Here is a 17680-nt window from a genome sequence, read left to right as displayed (position 1 = left end):
TAATGTAGGTCTTAGGATGTTAATTCTGACCATTGTAATGCTAACTATGAATGAAGGAACAACTGGCGCCTACTATTCAGTCCATCCAGCCTTTGGCTTTACAAATGAACAACATGAATTGGGGAAAAAAAAGTTTTTCTGTGTCATATTTGAAAGCCTGTCAGATTTTTTTTTTCTTTTACAGAGTTAATCCAAACCTAAAAGATTTAAAGCCGACACTTGCATTAAAGACAGAAGGCCTCTTTGTATTTTTTGGACGAAGAGGGGAAAAAATAAAATCCCACAGAGGTATTTCCTTCCTTTCTGTACAAGAAAGCTCCCCCCTCACTCTGTAGAAAACATTTTTGTCTCTAACTTTTCACATCTCTCTACACATAGGCAGGTCATCTGGGAAATGGCAAACCAATCCTTTTCAGACAATGGCACTAACAGGAGCAGCCTGTTCTGGGGACGGACTCTGGCTGCCTCTGTTCGTGGTTTACAAATTGTTCCTAATGTGAGAGATTTGTGGTCTATGCCAAGTTTTCCCCCTTTAGGCCTTGTGAAACCAAATGGACTTTGCCACAAAAGTGGCTCCCAGGGGAATTCAGAAGTAATCCAAAATGAGAGCTGGGAAGCCTAGTTTATTGTAGGACTTACAAATCCTGCAGGGAGGATAAATAATTTGTCGTCTGTGAAGCTCATGCTCAATATTAGGACTTTCTAAAGTGAATTAACATTGCTTAAGTGCATTGTACAGATTTTTATATCAGCCCTTGTTTTTCAAAAAAAAGAAAGAAAATGCTGAGAATTACTCCGTTTCATGGCTTAGTGGCAGATTAGAAATCCTGGCTGCAAAACATTTTTAATGCGCCGATGAAGAGATACTATTAGGAAATTACATGTCAAAATTAACAAAGAATATTCCCTTTTTCTTCACTACAAAATGTTCTACAGAAAGAGCTAGCTAAGATGTAAAAAGCCTTCTGAAAGTAAAGACAAAGGCAAAAAGAACAGTAAAATTCTTGCTGCAGAAAAGCTTATGAAAACTATCTTCAGTTTACCTATTTCGGGTATCATCTAGGTATGTGCCCTCTCCTTATAAACTACAGAACTATTACAATAATATCTCCTCATCAGTACCAAACCAGCTCCAGATTCTCCTACTTACTACTTCTTTCTTACTTCTTCTCCTTACTGTTGTAATATGAAAACAGATTTGCATTTAACACCCAGTGCAATGAAGTTCCAACAAGCCATTTCTTGTAATGCCTCTAGTATTTTTTTGCTATTTAGAGTTCAAAAAACATTTCATAGGTCCTGTTAATTAAGAACTAAGTAGGAACTCTGCTTATCAGGTATAGTAAAAAGGGAGCCCCTCCATTTTTTGCAAATACATTCAAAAGAAAACAAAGCCTTACTGGTATTCACCACACAGTAAGAGGTATTGAAACAGAGGGAGTACCAGGCAGTCAGGAGGCAGGTAACTGTGGAAACCTGCACGCAGAATCTCGAAGTTTTTACTTGAGAAAAAAGACTAAGGATAGACTATGTAATGTCTTCACTTTTCCCTAACTCCTCTCATTTTCTTCAGGTAAGGACACTACTAGCCCATTGCAAGATCACTGATTTCCTCACTGCAGGTGGGTATGAAGGGTGGAATGCATACCACAGAGCCATGATTAAGATCTTAGTCTTAATTATTTGAAGGCAAATAATAAATATTACAAATAATAAAGACACATATACGAAAGCTCACAAATAGAGACACGTACTATAAATCCTAAAGCTTCACAAAGTACCTCTATGGTGACACACTACTTCTAATTGTGCTTGTTATCAGAAAACACTATTCTACAAGAAAAGGCTAGACTGTCGTCTTCTGCCTCAGAGTAAAAGATTCCCAGGGAAACCTATCTGAGCTGATTCAAAGATGACGTAAGAAACAGTATCGGGCAAAGGAGATGAAAAGCCACGATGAGCGAATGAGTCCTGGCGGTTCTACAGGGTTTGTTACCAGGATAGGGGCTATCTGTGCTAAAACAGGTGTGACAGGAAGGAGTACAGGAAACACTGACCTTCACTAGAATTTGTAAGGAGCTGAAGTCATCTCTCACTACAGCGCATCAGTAGAGAATGTTGCTATGGAGAAAGATGGCGGCTGAATATCATTAATCTTTTAAGTGTCATTGTATGCATAACTGCAACAGGAATGTGTACTGAATTTGATTCACAACATTTTAAACCGAAAAATCTCAGAACTTTTGTTTATAAAGGAGACTGATGATAATATGCTGACGGAAAGAGTTCAATTAAATGATGATACTGGGAAAAGATTAACCAATAAAAAGGAAGAATATTCGAAAACTAATACAACCAAGACAGATCATTGTAAGCAGGAAAATTAAATTTGGTAGTTCAAAGATCAGCTCCGCTGCTTCTGTTTGCACCTGTGCAGTTAAGGAACAAGACTGGGAACGTAACTACTGAATATGGAATAGGATCTTTGAAGTATATCTGGGAATAGCAGACTCTGGCTGTGTGGCAGAGGCACTCGAGCCCACCCCAGCCAAACCAGCAGCTGTCTGCTCAGGACACAAAACTGGGTGAAGTGGCAGACGCACCACAGGTTTGTGTTGCCATCCAGAGAGACTGTGACCGGTGGGAAAAATGGGCTGAAAGGAACCTCATGCAGTTGAATAAGGAGAAATGCAAAGTCCTGCACCTGGGGAGGAACAACCCCAGGCACCAGGATATGCTGGGGGCCACCCAGCTGGGAAGCAGCTTTGCAGAAAAGGACTTGGGGGTCCTATTGAACAACAGGTTGAACATGAGCCAGCAATGTGCCCTTGCAGCAAAGGTGGTGAATAGCAGCTTCAGCTTCATTAGTCAAAATATTGCCAGCAGAGGTCAAGGGAGGTGCCCTCTACTCAGCACTGATGAGGTCACACATGGGGAAGTGTCCAGTTCTGGGCTCCCCAGTACAAGAGACATGGACATACTGGACAGAGTCCAATGAAGGGCCATGAAGATGCTGAAGGGCCTTTCCTCTCATATGAGAGGAAAGGCTGAGAGAGCTGGGACTGGTTAGACTGGGGAAGAGAAGACTCAGGGGTAATCTTATCAATGGAGATAGTTTCCTGAAGAGTGGGTATAAAGACGATGAATCGAGGCTATTACCAGTGGTACTCTGTGACAGGACAAGAGGCAATGAGAACAAAGGGAAACACAAGAGGCTCCATCTGAACATAAGGAAATATTTTTTACTGTGACAGTGACTGAACGCTGACACAGATTGTCCAGAGAGGTTGTGGAATCTCCATACCTGGTGATGTTCAAAAGGCATCTGGACATGATCCAGGGCAACTTTCCCTAGATGTCAGAGGAGCTGGACCAGGTGACCTGCAGAGGTCCATTCCAATCTCAACCATTCTATGATTGTGTATTAGGCTGAATATGGGCTTTGCTCTCCATTAGACTAAAACAAATTCCCCCTTTCAGATCAGACTTCAGACAAATATCTCCCCAAAAAAGACCTGATCATTAGAGATTGAAGTATCCGGACAGCTACAGTTTTAAGAAGTATTTTTGTTGGTGGTTTTTTTTTTTTTTCCTTTGTTTTTTGTTTGTTTGTTTTTGGTGTTTTTTTGGTCTTTTTTTTTTTTTTTCTTTTTTTTCTTTTTTTGTTTTTGTTAAAAATCAGTAAGGAGATTAAAGGATGTATATCTAGTATTATAACAAGCACAATTTCATATAGGCAGGATATGCAGAACAATACAGAGGGAAGCAACAATGCAATATTTATAAAACTAATACTGTCGGCATAGTATATTCTAACAGATATTTCCTACACGGTGCAGCTAAATCATCCAACAAGGAATATTATTGTTTTTCACAAAGATTTTGCAAACCTCAGTCAAATGATCTGAAATTCTGCAAAATACATGCTTGTTTCTTAACTTCAATTTCCATCAGTAGTTTTATAGATCCCCTGGGTCAGACAGAGCAGAAACAGACAGTGCTCTGGAGAACTTTACAGTGCATTATCTGCAGTACCAAAATAAATTAAAAAGTTAGGCAGATACTGAACTTTTGCTTTTAATCTAAATGTCATATTTCTTATTCCAGTAAGTGTTATAATTCCAAGCTAACTTATTAATCACATAGGTGTATATTAAAAGGCCTAACAACTCAGTGCACACAATAGTAACAAATGCAAGAGAGTCAGGAGTTGCATTAGTATGAAATATGCAACAGGTTGGTTTATTTTTCTCTCTTCCTCAACTTGGTTTTCTACTCAAGTCACAACCATATTTATTCAAGAAAGAGATAACCATACCAGCTTAGACCCGTATCCATAATTTTTCAAATCAATCTGCTTTTTTAAAGTGGCATTAAAAAGAAAAGTAGCCTTTTGAATGCAAGGATCAAAATATCAATGGAAATGTTTGAGCAGCTTTATAGTCTACTGACACATGAATGGTTGCTACTCTTATTAGGGTGATGTAAGTTACTGAAACTTCATTAGTTAATGCAATTATTACAAGGGCAGTACATAGATATTAAAACATATAATAATTTAATCGCAGCATAATTTATTTCTTTCATGTGGGTATAATGCACAATATGACGAGACATGGACAACAGGAAATGTCTCCCAGTAATTCACAGGATCACAGATTTAACATGCATTTTGTTCAGTGTTACAGTTTTATGTGTATTAGAGACTCTAAAAAAAAAAAATCATCTACAAAGTAAATACCTCATCAAATATCAAGACACGTGGCATTTACTTTTAGATATTTATGCAACCTACATGTGGTTTAAACTGAGAAAATACCATAATTCAAGGCTGTCAAGCTCATTTTCACCGGGGGCCACATCGGCCTCGCGGTTGCCTTCAAAGGGCCGAATGTCATTTTAGGACTGTACAAATGTAACTACTCCTACATTTGTACAGTCCTAAAATGAGAGTCGGCCCTTTGAAGGCAACCGCGAGGCCGATGTGGCCCCCGGTGAAAATCAGTTTGACACTCCTGCTATAATTGGTTTAAAAAAATATTGAAAGTATACTTTACTTACTCTGTCAATGTTACACATAAAATAAAAGTATAGAATCATACAATCAGTTTTGTTGGAAGAGACCCTCAAGATCATTGAGTCCAACCATAACCTAACCTAACTCTAGCACTAAACCATGTCCCTAAGAACCTCATCTAAACGCCTTTTAAACACCTCCAGGGATGGTGACTCCACCACTTCCCCAGGCAGCCTGTTCCAATGCCTGACAACCCTTTCCATGAAGAATTTTTTCCTGATATCCAATCTGAACCCAACCCAGCACAATTTGAGGCCATTTCCTTTCATCCTTTCACTTGCTACTTGGGAGAACAGACCAACACCCTCCGTGCTACAACCTCCTTTGAGGTAGTTGTAGACAGCGATAAGGTCTCCCCTCGCCTCCTTTTCTCCAGGCTAAACAGCCCCAGTTCTCTCACATGGTCCTCACAGGACTTGTGTTCCAGGCCCCTCACCAGCTTCGTCACCCTCCTCTGCACTCTCTCTAGTACCTCAATGTCCTCCTTATGATGAGGGACCCAAAACTGAACACAGGATTCAAGGTGGGGCCTCACCAGTGCCGAGTACAGTGGCACAATCACTTCTCTAGTCCTGCTGGCCACACTATTCCTGATACAAGCCAGGATGTTGTTGGCCTTTTTGGCCGCCTGGGCACACTGCTGGCTCATGTTCAGCTAGCTGTCGATCGACACCCCCAGATCCTTTTCCACTGGGCAGCTTTCCAGCCACTCTTCCCCGAGCCTGTAGCGCTGCCTGGGGTTGTTGTGACCCAAGTGCAGGACCTGGCACTTGGCCTTGTTAAACCTCATACAATTGGCCTCAGCCCAACCATCCAGCTGGTCCAGATCCCTCTGTAGAGCCTTACTATCAACTTCAGTTATATCAGTGTAGTAGAGAAAGAGATCCCTGCAGTTGATTTACTCAGGTCTGCAATGAAAATGTTTTTTGTCTGTAGTGGCACCTTCTTTGAAATGAAATGGAGCTTGTTTCATGTAATGGGTCAAACCAGCTGTCCTGTGGTATGACCTGCTTCTCCATAACGGTGCTAAATCTAACCAAAAAATGCCTACAAAGAAGAGTGTGGGTTTTTCCCCTCCCCACCCCCCACTTCTTTCTTATGCATCTATACTTAAAAGCACAATCTTTACAGGTAAAATATTAAGAAAATAACCTGTAAAGCTGGTTGTTCAGATGCTTCCACACAAGACATTACTGTCAGACAACAAATGTGGAAATAAACATTACTGCAGATACACATTGTACTGTAAAAAAGACTATGTTGAGACTGCAAAGCTCTTATAAAAATAATTGAAAACTTTTGAAATGTTTTCCGTATTTCTTTCTCATACACTGTGTATTTAAAGTTCCCTCCAAGAGAAATCATGTTTTGTTTTGCTACTACTACCAAAATCCTCCTGGTACAAAAGTATTTTAACACTTTGCTATCAGCAGGTAAAACTTGAATTCCTAGTATTTTAGGATCTGTGTCTAAGGCTAGAAGAATATAGTCCCTAATTCTTAGAATAAACTCAGGAAGAAAATTTGTTAAATGAATGAGTCTGAAGTACAAGCAAAAATAATTCGAAGGTGAATGATAACTTTAGCTTCATTAATGATAAAATTTCTAAGTCTTCTTTCAGACTACTAGAAGACTCGTAACTTCAAGTTGATCTGCTACAGTACCTGAACTAGCCACAGATACTATAAAATTAATTACTTAGGTCACCCCTTTTTAATCAGATATCCTTCTTCAATTTTACAGTCTATTTTTTCATTTTCTTCTACTTCATAAATACTGTTGCTTCTCTCACATTTTTCATCCACTCTTCTTTCTAGGCTGTGTCTGCAGAGAGACAATGGTGAACTGACAGTTTTCGTCTGAACATCAATCAAAGAAAATGAATGAAGTTGTCTTCACTAGGGACTTTTTTTTTTTTTCCCCAAAAAAACCCCAAAACGACAAAAAAAAAAATGGAATAGAAACTGTTTTAAGGTTGACAAAATATAACTGGTTTTTTGTTTTGTCAGAATTTTACTAAAGAAATATGTTTTGGCTCTACCGCTCTGCTGCCTGTTACCAATCTCTAACAGATATCAGCTATATAGCTACCAGCTATCCATATCAAGAGATTACTTGTGCCAGGATACCTCTGCTTATGTGAGCCAGAAGCCACCTTTAAACTCTTACACCTATTTGGCAACCTAGTTACTGCCGTTTATAGGACTTAGGAGCACTGGAACATAGACAACCATCTAGTTCCCACACCATGAGGAATAGTATGGCACAGCAGGGATGAGCTGATCCAGTGTGGGACCAGCAATCTTGAAAGACCAGAAAACAAAGGTCTCGATGCCAGAACTGCCTCAGCATTCTAGATCAACAGGGCATTTTGGATCAAAGGGGTCTTTGGCTTTTTTTGTAAAAAATCAGAGCAAAACAGCGAGAAAGAAAATTACACTTGATTATAGTATTAGGAACATGGCAAAGAAGGTACGGAAGTGGCCTGTTTAGGCTGTCACTGTCATAAAGTCATTATTTTTCATTTCACTATATTTTCTTCTAGAGCACAGCATTCTACAATCTTTCCTTCTGTATTAGCAACATACAGCAACACATATGTAAAAGCCAACTTTAAAAATCTTCTTTACAATTAGAAAGATACATAAAATGATAGAAACAAGTAGGGAAAACGTGCAAAAATGTGTGATATACTTGTTGATTTGTTCACTAAGATATTGGGCAATGCTTTGACACTAAAAGATGAACACAAACCAACAGTTCTTATGATTTAACTTTGGGCTGCTAGCTTCAGTGCTCCAACATAAGAGTGTTTTTGCAGCATGAACAGACACTTTTCTTCTGTTAGAACTCTATTTTTCTCTTGAGGCATTATCTTATATTGTTCTCCATTAAAACATATTTATCAGAGCTATATAGGTGCTTTATAGGAATACATGAAAAATCCAAGATTCAAAATATTTAGATGAAACCTTTCCCCTGCATCCAATGAATGAGTTTTCCATCAGCTCCATATGCTTTTTCTCTCCCCTTCAAGAGCATTAGTATCTTATTTTCTCAGAATAGAACCAGCAATAAGCAGCAAGAACCTTATTATTTTCATGACATTAATATGAAGAAGTTAGACTGAATCCTTATTAGACTGTTTCAGTAGGTTCTTTTCTGTCTAAGAGAAGCCATAAAACAGATGTTTGTAGAAGACAGATATCATCCTAGTTAGGACTGAATGGTTGGATGAATGTTGTATCAAGAATACTGACTAGTAAGACTATAAACCTACTGAGGTAGAAGTCTTTTTACCAGCTCCAAGGAGCTGAAAGACAATATGTTTAAACTTCATACTGATTATAGCTGGTAAATTTTCCTTAAAAATCTACAGTTTATTAAAAAGGGGGCATTTAAAATGAACACATTTGGAAAAAAAATGCCTGAAAATCCTCTTCAGCGTAATTTATCAGATCAGGCCAAGGCAAAACAGACAAAAAGCTACAGAAGTAGAGGTCAGCTTTTGACTTGCTCATTTAATTTCTGCCAAATGTACTTGGATGAAGTCTTCAAGCCTGACATGCACATTTGAAGAAATTAGACAAAGCAGTGTTTGCACATGCAAGCCGAGATGTTCATAGGGATTTTGTTTCTATAACACCATAATCTTTTCTACAGTTAAATTAGCGAATCTTTTAGTTCAATTACTTATGGAAGGCCTGGACTTGCTTCAGAGAAACCTCATGAATTCTGTCCTGCCAGAGACCACCTGGTCAGGCAGTGGCTTCCAGGGTGACATACAAAAATCTTGCTTCCAGTGTGAGCCGCTGGTATTCATTGACAGGACTTTCAGCCACACAGAGTACAGCTCAAAAAGCTAGACCAGAGCTTTTAAAATAAGCTCTTATGGTCTATGAGATGTTTAGGGGACTTTATTCTGATGTTACAGATTTCTAACTATATTCTTAGTGAGAGAACAAAACCAAAACCAACCTCACCCAACACCACACAGACAAGTGCTTACAGGTACACGCATCTAAAGCTACTACACACATGCGCAAGCAAACACAGTAAAAAAATAAGGCTGTCCATTTCAAGTACAGATACAGTTTTATCACAACAAATATATGCATTCGGGTTTGTAAGTCAGAATACTTTGGTGACATGTTCAATTCAAACCCCAAGAGTATTTATTGTTGTTGACAGCTACGTCTCTTTATGAATAACTGTTTTTCTAAGTTTGTAGGAATTACATTTTTGCTCACAACAAATTCAGAGACTGAACAAGTACTAAGTAAAATATCCAGTTATTTCAACAGTGAAGTAGCCACCCTTCTGTCATACCAAGTATAACACACCCTGCTGCTTCCACTGTGCTGATTACTATTAAAGTTATTCTGTCTTAAAGAAACTTAATTCCTTGCGCTTTGCATTAAAATGTAGTAGTTATATAAATGCCTATATACTACTTTTCCCATAACTGTTTATATGTAGGAGGTGAGATTTGTGGGTCTGAATTACCCTCAAGTGAGGGAGAGAAATGCACCTAAATTTCCCGCATCCTGCAGGAGTTTTTAAATTGCCGAATTATGTCACAGAGGTGGAGTTAAAGGCACTCACTCTTTTACTGGTGTGAGGCTTATTAACAGTTGATATGCTTTGAGAACCATTAGAATAACATCCTTCTGAAACAAGCAGGTATTCTCAGTTTCTGATTCCCTCTGGGACTGCACACTGAACTCTTCAGTTCAGGAGGCACTGGCCATACCCAGAAGCAGACATTAGTGTCTGGGAAATTAATACTAAACTTTAGATCTTTCTCGAACCGAATGGTTTTGAAAATTTGGCACTGAGATCCGAATTAGATCAGCACAGGCAGCAATTACGCATCTTTTACGTATTCAGTCCTATTTGCAATATTCAGAGTAGCTTTAAACAAATGAGATAATAAGTGAAAGTGACACCAGCAATTACTGTCAAAAGGTTAAACATACAGTACAATAATGCATTCCAAGCAGCACATAGATAGCACAATAGAAAAGGAAATGTGTGCATGACAAGCAGTTGCTCATGCAATGTTATGGCACCTCACATTTTTTAAGGCATTTTACAGTTTCAAATACTTAAAAATCTGTAAAACTGAAGATGAAAAAAAGTCTTATTCACTGCACTACTTGTGCTACCTCGTTATAAAGACCCTCCAGCCAAATAAGCACTGTAATTCTGAGTTCTGAATTTGGTAAGACTTCTCTTTAGAAAATTAAGACTTACCAAAGAACTGCAAAGCAGCTTACCTATCTATTCTTCCTCACTAGACTGTACAATAACAGCTTGTTAGTTGAGCTCCATTTTCACAAGACAGAAATTCATACTATTTTAAACAAGGCTACCACACTGAAGGTATAAAAGAAGCAACTCTCTTATGCATCTCTAGTTAGCAGAAGGATCCAATAAAGATTAAGCCTGTACTGAAGACTGAAACAATATTCTTTGCACATATTTGGATATTAGTTAAAATATTATTTTACCTCTCCCGACATATCAGGTGCCATAGGAATGACTGGCCACAAAGAAGAGTAGATTCCAAAAAACACTACCCAAAGTGCTATGCTGCCCCAAATAGCTATATGGCTGAACTGTTAAAACAAAAAAAAGAAAATAGAACAATCACCACAGGTGTATTATGACATAAAAGAGATTTTTGCTACTTAGTATTTACAATGCAATTCTGATACATTAGATGAAATTGCCATGCCTTGTAGTAATTTAACCCTGCTACTTCAGTTAGCTATTTCTTAAGAAAGATGATACTTTCAGTGGCAATATTACTGCATTTTAAACCAATTTAAGTTCTATTATAATCAGTTCAGAGTAATTTGATTTTTCTAGTTTAAAGGTAACTTTAAGCCTTATCCCAATGTCCTCCTTTTCAATATTAAACATTTTTTGTATGTGTGTATTCTGTCTTTCCATGCCGTAACCACAGTTTAGTTTGATACTGTGGGGTGGGCTGACAAACTGTAAGGGCATAATATAGTTAGTAACAAGAAAATAATAGAATTATTCATCCAGCACATTTATAGAACATTTGAAAACATGGTAAAGATATCTGCTTACCAAAGTCCAATATGAAGTCTCTAATCCAGCCTTCAAACACACAGTTAGAACCACAAACTTAAAAGAGGGAGAGAGAGAAAAAAAAAATATCTTATTTAATATGGGAATCTTACTTAACATACAGAATTGATTAGTTGTGTTAAACTTAGGAGAACAGAAGAGAAAGTTCAACGATTTTCATACTTCATGTTTACTTGCACAAATGGAATAAGGGAAAGGATAATCAATCACTTCAATTGAAATGTGATCTCCTTAATCATACTCAAAGTTCATAAAGCAGAAGGCAATCATTTATATGGACCTGCAGAAGCTACGGAAGAGCCTTGCCACTTTAATAGGATTTGCTTCCCCAAAAATGTAGGACTCTCAGCAGCCCCAAAGTGAAATTCTTTTAGACCACAGCCAGCTGTATTTTTCCTCCATTTTTGTGTGTGCGCTTAGTTCTGAAGTTTAAGTGACCCTTTGAAATGGCCACAGTAACACACCACTAGAAGATTTAAAGAAACACCCCAGTAATGCCCTAGTAATAGAACATGAAGAATTACTAGCTTCTGTTATTAATCTGCACTCATTTGATTCAGAAAAATCTTCTTCTATATTAAAAGTCTTAAACATTTCCCTCGCCTCCTAGAACTCTGCCAGTCTAGCTCTTACTGAGTTGTTGGCTTCTTTATTGATGGTATTTTGCATAGACAGAAAGGTTTGTGAAAAGCATAGTCCGCTTTAGTAGAGATGGCAGATCCCTTAGTTATGGAGAACATGCCTACTACTTTCTACATGAAGACAGAAGATAGAGATGCTGGGCTGAAAACTTGCAATTGATCAAGCTTACACTAGTCTAAATTAAAAAACAACCAAACGAGTTTTGTTTACTTCATTAGTACTTTGTTAGTAAACCAATCACAGAATCACAGAATGCTAGGGATTGGAAGGGACCTCAAAAGATCATCTAGCCCAATCCCCCTGCCAGAGCAGGAACACCTAGATGAGGTTACACAGGAAGGCATCCAGCCAAACCCTGAAAAGCCAAAGAGTTAAATGTCAGCAGCCTAAGATCTGTGTTCTGCATACAAAATAACATGTTGAGCAAGTCTCTCATTTTCATCCTTCCCTCTCATCTTTACTCTTTTTATGAAGCAGTCTCTGAAAATGTCACATAATTGTCCTGTAGGACATACTCCAGTTTAGTTTAGAGATGAGCACTAGTAGAAAGTTTATAATCCCACAGCAAGGACTAGTTGATTCAGGAAAATTGTTTGTCTCCTTCCTTTGAAATTCACACAAACAAGTTTTCTGTTTAATAAATAAACAGGTTTTCCATTTTTTAACTCATATGAGAACATGTATCACCAAGTTTAGCTTTATGTGCAATCTGAAGAACACGAGGCTGAAAAACTGAGTCACAAAGACCAAGCTCCAACTCTAACAGCTATAGTTGAAACTCCAGTTTGTTGGCCAGGTTGGCAGCAATGATGTGAGTTTCTGGTTGAACTTAAGGAGCCTCAGAAGCTCAGAAGAAATTTATTTCAATCAGAAGCTGAAAATAATGGGTTAAATATATTTGATAAATCTTTCACTATGTTTGGTGCACAGAAGGATACAAATCCTGCCAAAAAGCTTTCACTCTAGCTAAAAGTTTATACTTTTAGTTCTGGAATCTGTTTCAACTACTGCTGCATTATTAAGGACAAGAAAATAACAGCGCCACAATTCCATTATCTAAACCATGTGAAATCTAATTAGAAGAAAATTAAGGATCATGATAAGTGTTATAATTTAGTCTATCCAGTTCTGGTGCTATATATGGATGAGTGAAAAAAAAGAATTATGGCAAAAAATTACTTCTGATCTGGTACAACTGCTTGCTACTTTTGAGTCAGTCATAAGAAAAGAAAACATCCTTCTTTAGAATCAGATCAAGAATTCTCATTGCATAGACAAAATAGATGCACAAAACAAACACTGCAGGTCTCTACATAAGGAGACATAGACTATGTGAATATATACCCTCCTTGTATCTTAACTGATTCCTCTAACAAAGTTACCAAATATGCACAGCAGCTTACTTGAGAATTTGGGCTTTATTGCTCTCTCCTCCTCTTGATCCAAACTAACAACAGCTCACTGAATCCTACCCAGGAAACAAGAAATCAAACTGGTATTCTGTATAAAGCACTGAGCTTTTAAAAAGATCTCTCAAGAATGGTCATACAAATATTTTCGTGGAACTCTAGTCCTACTTGAAATTTATATTTGAAGAAATAATTCCAGGACGTGACATGAATCAGTGCACATTCCTGACTTTCTTTGTGGATCCAAAGAAACTGCGTTCGTTTCTGAATCACTTTGCTGCTGATTTTCCCATAAGGGATGAATGTAGACTTCCAAAAACCAGATTAAAAACAATGGCAAGAATGAGAGGTACCTTAGCCTTATGATTTTGATATTTCAAGACAATGACTGACAATTGTTGTTGCACATCACTTCGCATGTACAGATTTTTTTTTAATCTTCTAAAAGATCTTCCCCTCAATTTTGAAAGTCTCTCAAATCTTCATGTATGCTCCAGGCCTCCTTGAACTCCTGTGCAAGAGCAGGAATACATCAATTGCAACCCCCATCCCTCCCTAGATTTTCAATCTAAAGTGGAGAATCTGGAAAACAAATGAAAAAGTAGGTTGCCTGGACTTATAATCGTGAAATAACATTTTCTTGGTAAAATTATTTACCATTCTGCAGGTTAGTAACAAGCAATTAGCCTCTCAAGATGGGCAAGTTTCAGCTCTCCTAGTTGAAAACTGGTTGCAGAAGGTGACAGGACAATTGCACTGTGACCTGTTTTATCATTTATGGAAACAGTTTGATGAACAGTAATGAGTAACTCCAGGTTACTACATTGAAAGTATGAGAAATCAACTAATTTCTGAAGGTGCTGGAAAATGTTGCTGCAAATCTGAAAATGCAGGCTTTGATGTTTATGAGTCCGCCGATGTCACAGATGATACTCCGATGCTCTGCAGTACTGTAAGGTTTCAAGACTTATCCATCAACAGATGGATGACAATCTAAATGACAGCACTTTTCAAATGCTCAGTTCCATAGGACCTAGTGTAATCCAGTGAACTCTTAGTACAGTGTATGTAACTTGTTTTCTCCTCGTGCGAAGGTTTGCTTTTGGAAGGAAGCACAGAGCAGAGCAACTGGATAGGATGAAGTTTTGAGATCACTTCAGGAATGAACTTCAGCTGTGACTGCAGCAGTATGTTGAATAATTGGATTTAACAAGTGTACAGTGCTAACTCACTCTACAAAATGATGGCCAATACAAAGGTTACTTTTAGAGTAAACAAAGGAGATGCTATCAGAAAACTCGGCTTAGGTGCTAAGACAGGTGAAGCTATGCAACTTACATATACATGCACACAATTCATAAAATAAACTTCAGCTGAACTAAGCAAGGCTGCAAATTCTGTGTACAGTAAACAACGAAACATTGGTAGATAGGGTGAAAACCTGGTGCAGAAAATCTCTCCCCAAGAAGAACCTGTTTCACTTAGAGTAACACGTGGCACTGGTAGATACTCAAGTATTTATCAATATTGGGGAAAGCAGAGACGTTCAGATAAATAACTGACTTCTAAACACTCCTTGGTGTTATGAGATCATAATACAAGTAGACCTGTGTCTGTTGAATTACTTCTGTCAGGACTGAACTGCAACAACGACTGCGACCTTAAATCTTAATTTTCTTAAGACTTGCACAGAAAACCTTTAATCAGGACATTCCATCCATTCATACTGGAGATCAGTTCATCATAAGATAGACTGCATGATCATATGTGGCTACTGCTGACAAAACGTGCTGTGCTCGCCTTTTGGAATAGGGAAAAGGAAGCGCAGAGCAAATAAACTTTTAAGAGGATGTGTGAACAGTATTTCAATGTGTCTGAAAGAACCATTTTAAAATCCCTGTATATACTATCAGAAGAAATATTTTAACTGCCACAGCAGTAGGAAATACACAGAATGGCCTGTGGTTACTCAGCCGTTTATGCTCTTTAACTTTTCTGGTTAGCTGACCAGAAAACACTATTCAAAATGTTCTCTCATACACAGGAGATGTTAACAAATGACATTCTCAAAGGACTACAACGTATTCTAGAATCCTTTCCTTTTACTTGAGCTATGATGTCTCCCTATTCCTTAAGGAAAATGATTTTGATGTGAATTTGTATTACAACCCCCTTATCTTGATGGAAGAATTTATTTTTTGTATCTGCCAACAACAGGAAGCAAAAAAACTAATTGAACTCTTAACGCTGAAGAACAGAGGAGAGTAAGCACAAGTCTAATTTTGCTTCTAAGAGGAATCTTGGAAACCTGCATCTAGTGGGTGACACTGATACCTAGCAAGTGAAAACCAGGTATTTAGCTTAATTAATTTATTCTAGGAGATAAAAGATCAAAAGAAAAAAAAAACCAATAGTGAGTAATATCTATGAGAGTAACACAAGACTACTGTTAGGTGTGGGTCAGATTTAATTTTGCTGGTCTGTTTTTCTCCAAAGCAGCATCCCACCAACATTGGTTCCGTGTTGCTCTATTCCTCTTTCAAGGCCCCATGATATATTACGAGATGGAGAACAGAGTTGTCCACAAACCAGTTCCATATTCAATAACCTGGGATTTCTCTAGTGTAGAAACTTACCTTAATGAGCATGCTAATTAGGGAATTATTATTCCATTATTAAAAAAATAGATAGTTTCCAGTAAAGGACACATGGATCTTCTGCATCTTTATTAAATGAATTTGTTTTAAAAATTGGAATTAGAATGCAAAATGTACTTTTAAGCTTCTCAAAGAGTCATTCAAGTGCCTTTTCTTAAGGCACTGCAATGAATCAAGTCTTCTTTGTAGAGAATTATAAATAATAATAAAACCACATCTCTTCAAGAGTTAAAGATAGATTCAATATAGATCGCTGATAGTGCACCGGATAGCTCTAGCGAGACTTACAGTGTATACAGTGTTCCCCAGGAGCAGGTAATCTGAAGTTTTACCATTACCGAATACAGTACCTGGAGAAGGAAACAGTGATGAAGGATGACTGTGAGCTCCGAGAGATTTTCATGATCTTCAAGATTTTACTTTCAATGTTTTAATAAAACACCTGCTTAAACATGCACTCCGCTGCTTAGCAATGCATGGGTAGCAGGAAAGAGCGTAATGAGGATAAAAGAGAGGAATAAGCAGGCAGCAAAGTCTTTTCCATCAGTCAAGGCACTGGGACTCAGCACTCTTAGGTACCCAGCTGAGCTATCTCCCCTTCTTCTCATTCCTCCTTTCATGCCTCAGGATCCTCCTGCACCTCTTCTTTGCTAAGAGAAGGTGGAGGCTGAGACCTGTTCTCAGAATTTCCTCTCGCTGGTGGGTCTCTCTGGCACCCGTCAGCTACTCCCTAGGAAACTAATTGCATTATTTCCCTTTCCTCTTTACACATAGAGCCATCCGCGATTTAATTAACAGCAGCTCCCATCCTGCACCCATTTCCCTTTCATGCAGAACTCTGTGCACCAGCCAGACTCATGGCAGGCCCTGGTTATACCATCCACCATGTACATGATCCCCAGGTCCCATTTCTGCTCCCCTTGCTCACCTGGCCTTTCTCTAAGAATGAAAGAGGAAGACAGAAGGCAATTTGTTCAGACTCAAAAGCTACTTGCCAGCAGGCCAGCTCTAGCCCAGGGGCCATGAGCCGGAGACCTGCGCTACAGTGCTCATGCAAGTACTTGTGCGAGTGCCTTGGCTTTGCTAATCACACCTGAACCCTATTCTGCTTCCTCACATACACTCATTACATGTTTCTCCACCATGTAATGCATAGATCTCTCATACGGACTGGATACAGCTTTGAAAAGGGATTTTGGTTTGGATTTGAGGTTGTGGTTTTAGAGTGTGCATTGTCATTTGGGACCTCTTTCCTCCCGGGCTGTCTAAATCTCTCCAATGCAAACCAGGGAAACTGTGAAGACTACTAATTGTACAGAAAAGCTGCAGGGTACACACTTTTTTTTTTTCTCCCCACAAAGTGGAAGCAAAACAAACCCCCTACCCCTATGAGAGCTCCCATACACACACACACTGCCACAAACTGGAAGCAGTGCTTTCAAGTTTCCTCTAATTAATACAACTTTCCTCCCAATAGTCCCATTTCTTCTGCAGCTCAGGTGCATATACAACAGCTGAACCAGAAGAGTGACAGGTCTGAACTGTCCAAATGTCCCCATTTACTCTGTCACTCATACAGATGTAAACTAACGGGTTATTATGTCCGTGCAGTAACAGGAAAGAAGGTATAAGCATTGACAATAAAAGCTTACAAAATATAAGAGACAATGCAAGGGACAGTAGTGACTCAGAATCTTGTAGGTATTTACCACAGTAGAGTATTATATAAAAAAAACTGTAATAATTCAATAGCAATCTCTTTACCCCATCTC

At 38.4% G+C, this 17680-nt stretch overlaps 1 protein-coding gene across 4 annotated transcripts in view; it reads right to left on the bottom strand.

Moving 5' to 3' along the window:
- The window catches only part of ATP8A1 (ATPase phospholipid transporting 8A1), a 109819-nt gene that overhangs the window by 13818 nt on the left and 78321 nt on the right, over positions 1-17680 (bottom strand). For all 4 annotated transcript variants that reach the window (XM_065633709.1, XM_065633706.1, XM_065633708.1 and 1 more), the window contains 3 exons: positions 16197-16258; positions 11180-11236; positions 10591-10698 (listed from right to left, as the gene is read on the bottom strand). In XM_065633709.1, coding sequence (XP_065489781.1) covers positions 10591-10698; positions 11180-11236; positions 16197-16258 — 227 coding nt within the window. The remainder of the gene's footprint in view (positions 1-10590; positions 10699-11179; positions 11237-16196; positions 16259-17680) is intronic.

This window comes from Caloenas nicobarica, chromosome 4 (assembly GCF_036013445.1).
Source record: "Caloenas nicobarica isolate bCalNic1 chromosome 4, bCalNic1.hap1, whole genome shotgun sequence".
Taxonomy (NCBI): Eukaryota; Metazoa; Chordata; class Aves; order Columbiformes; family Columbidae; genus Caloenas; species Caloenas nicobarica.
This window is presented reverse-complemented; position numbering and strand designations above follow the sequence as displayed.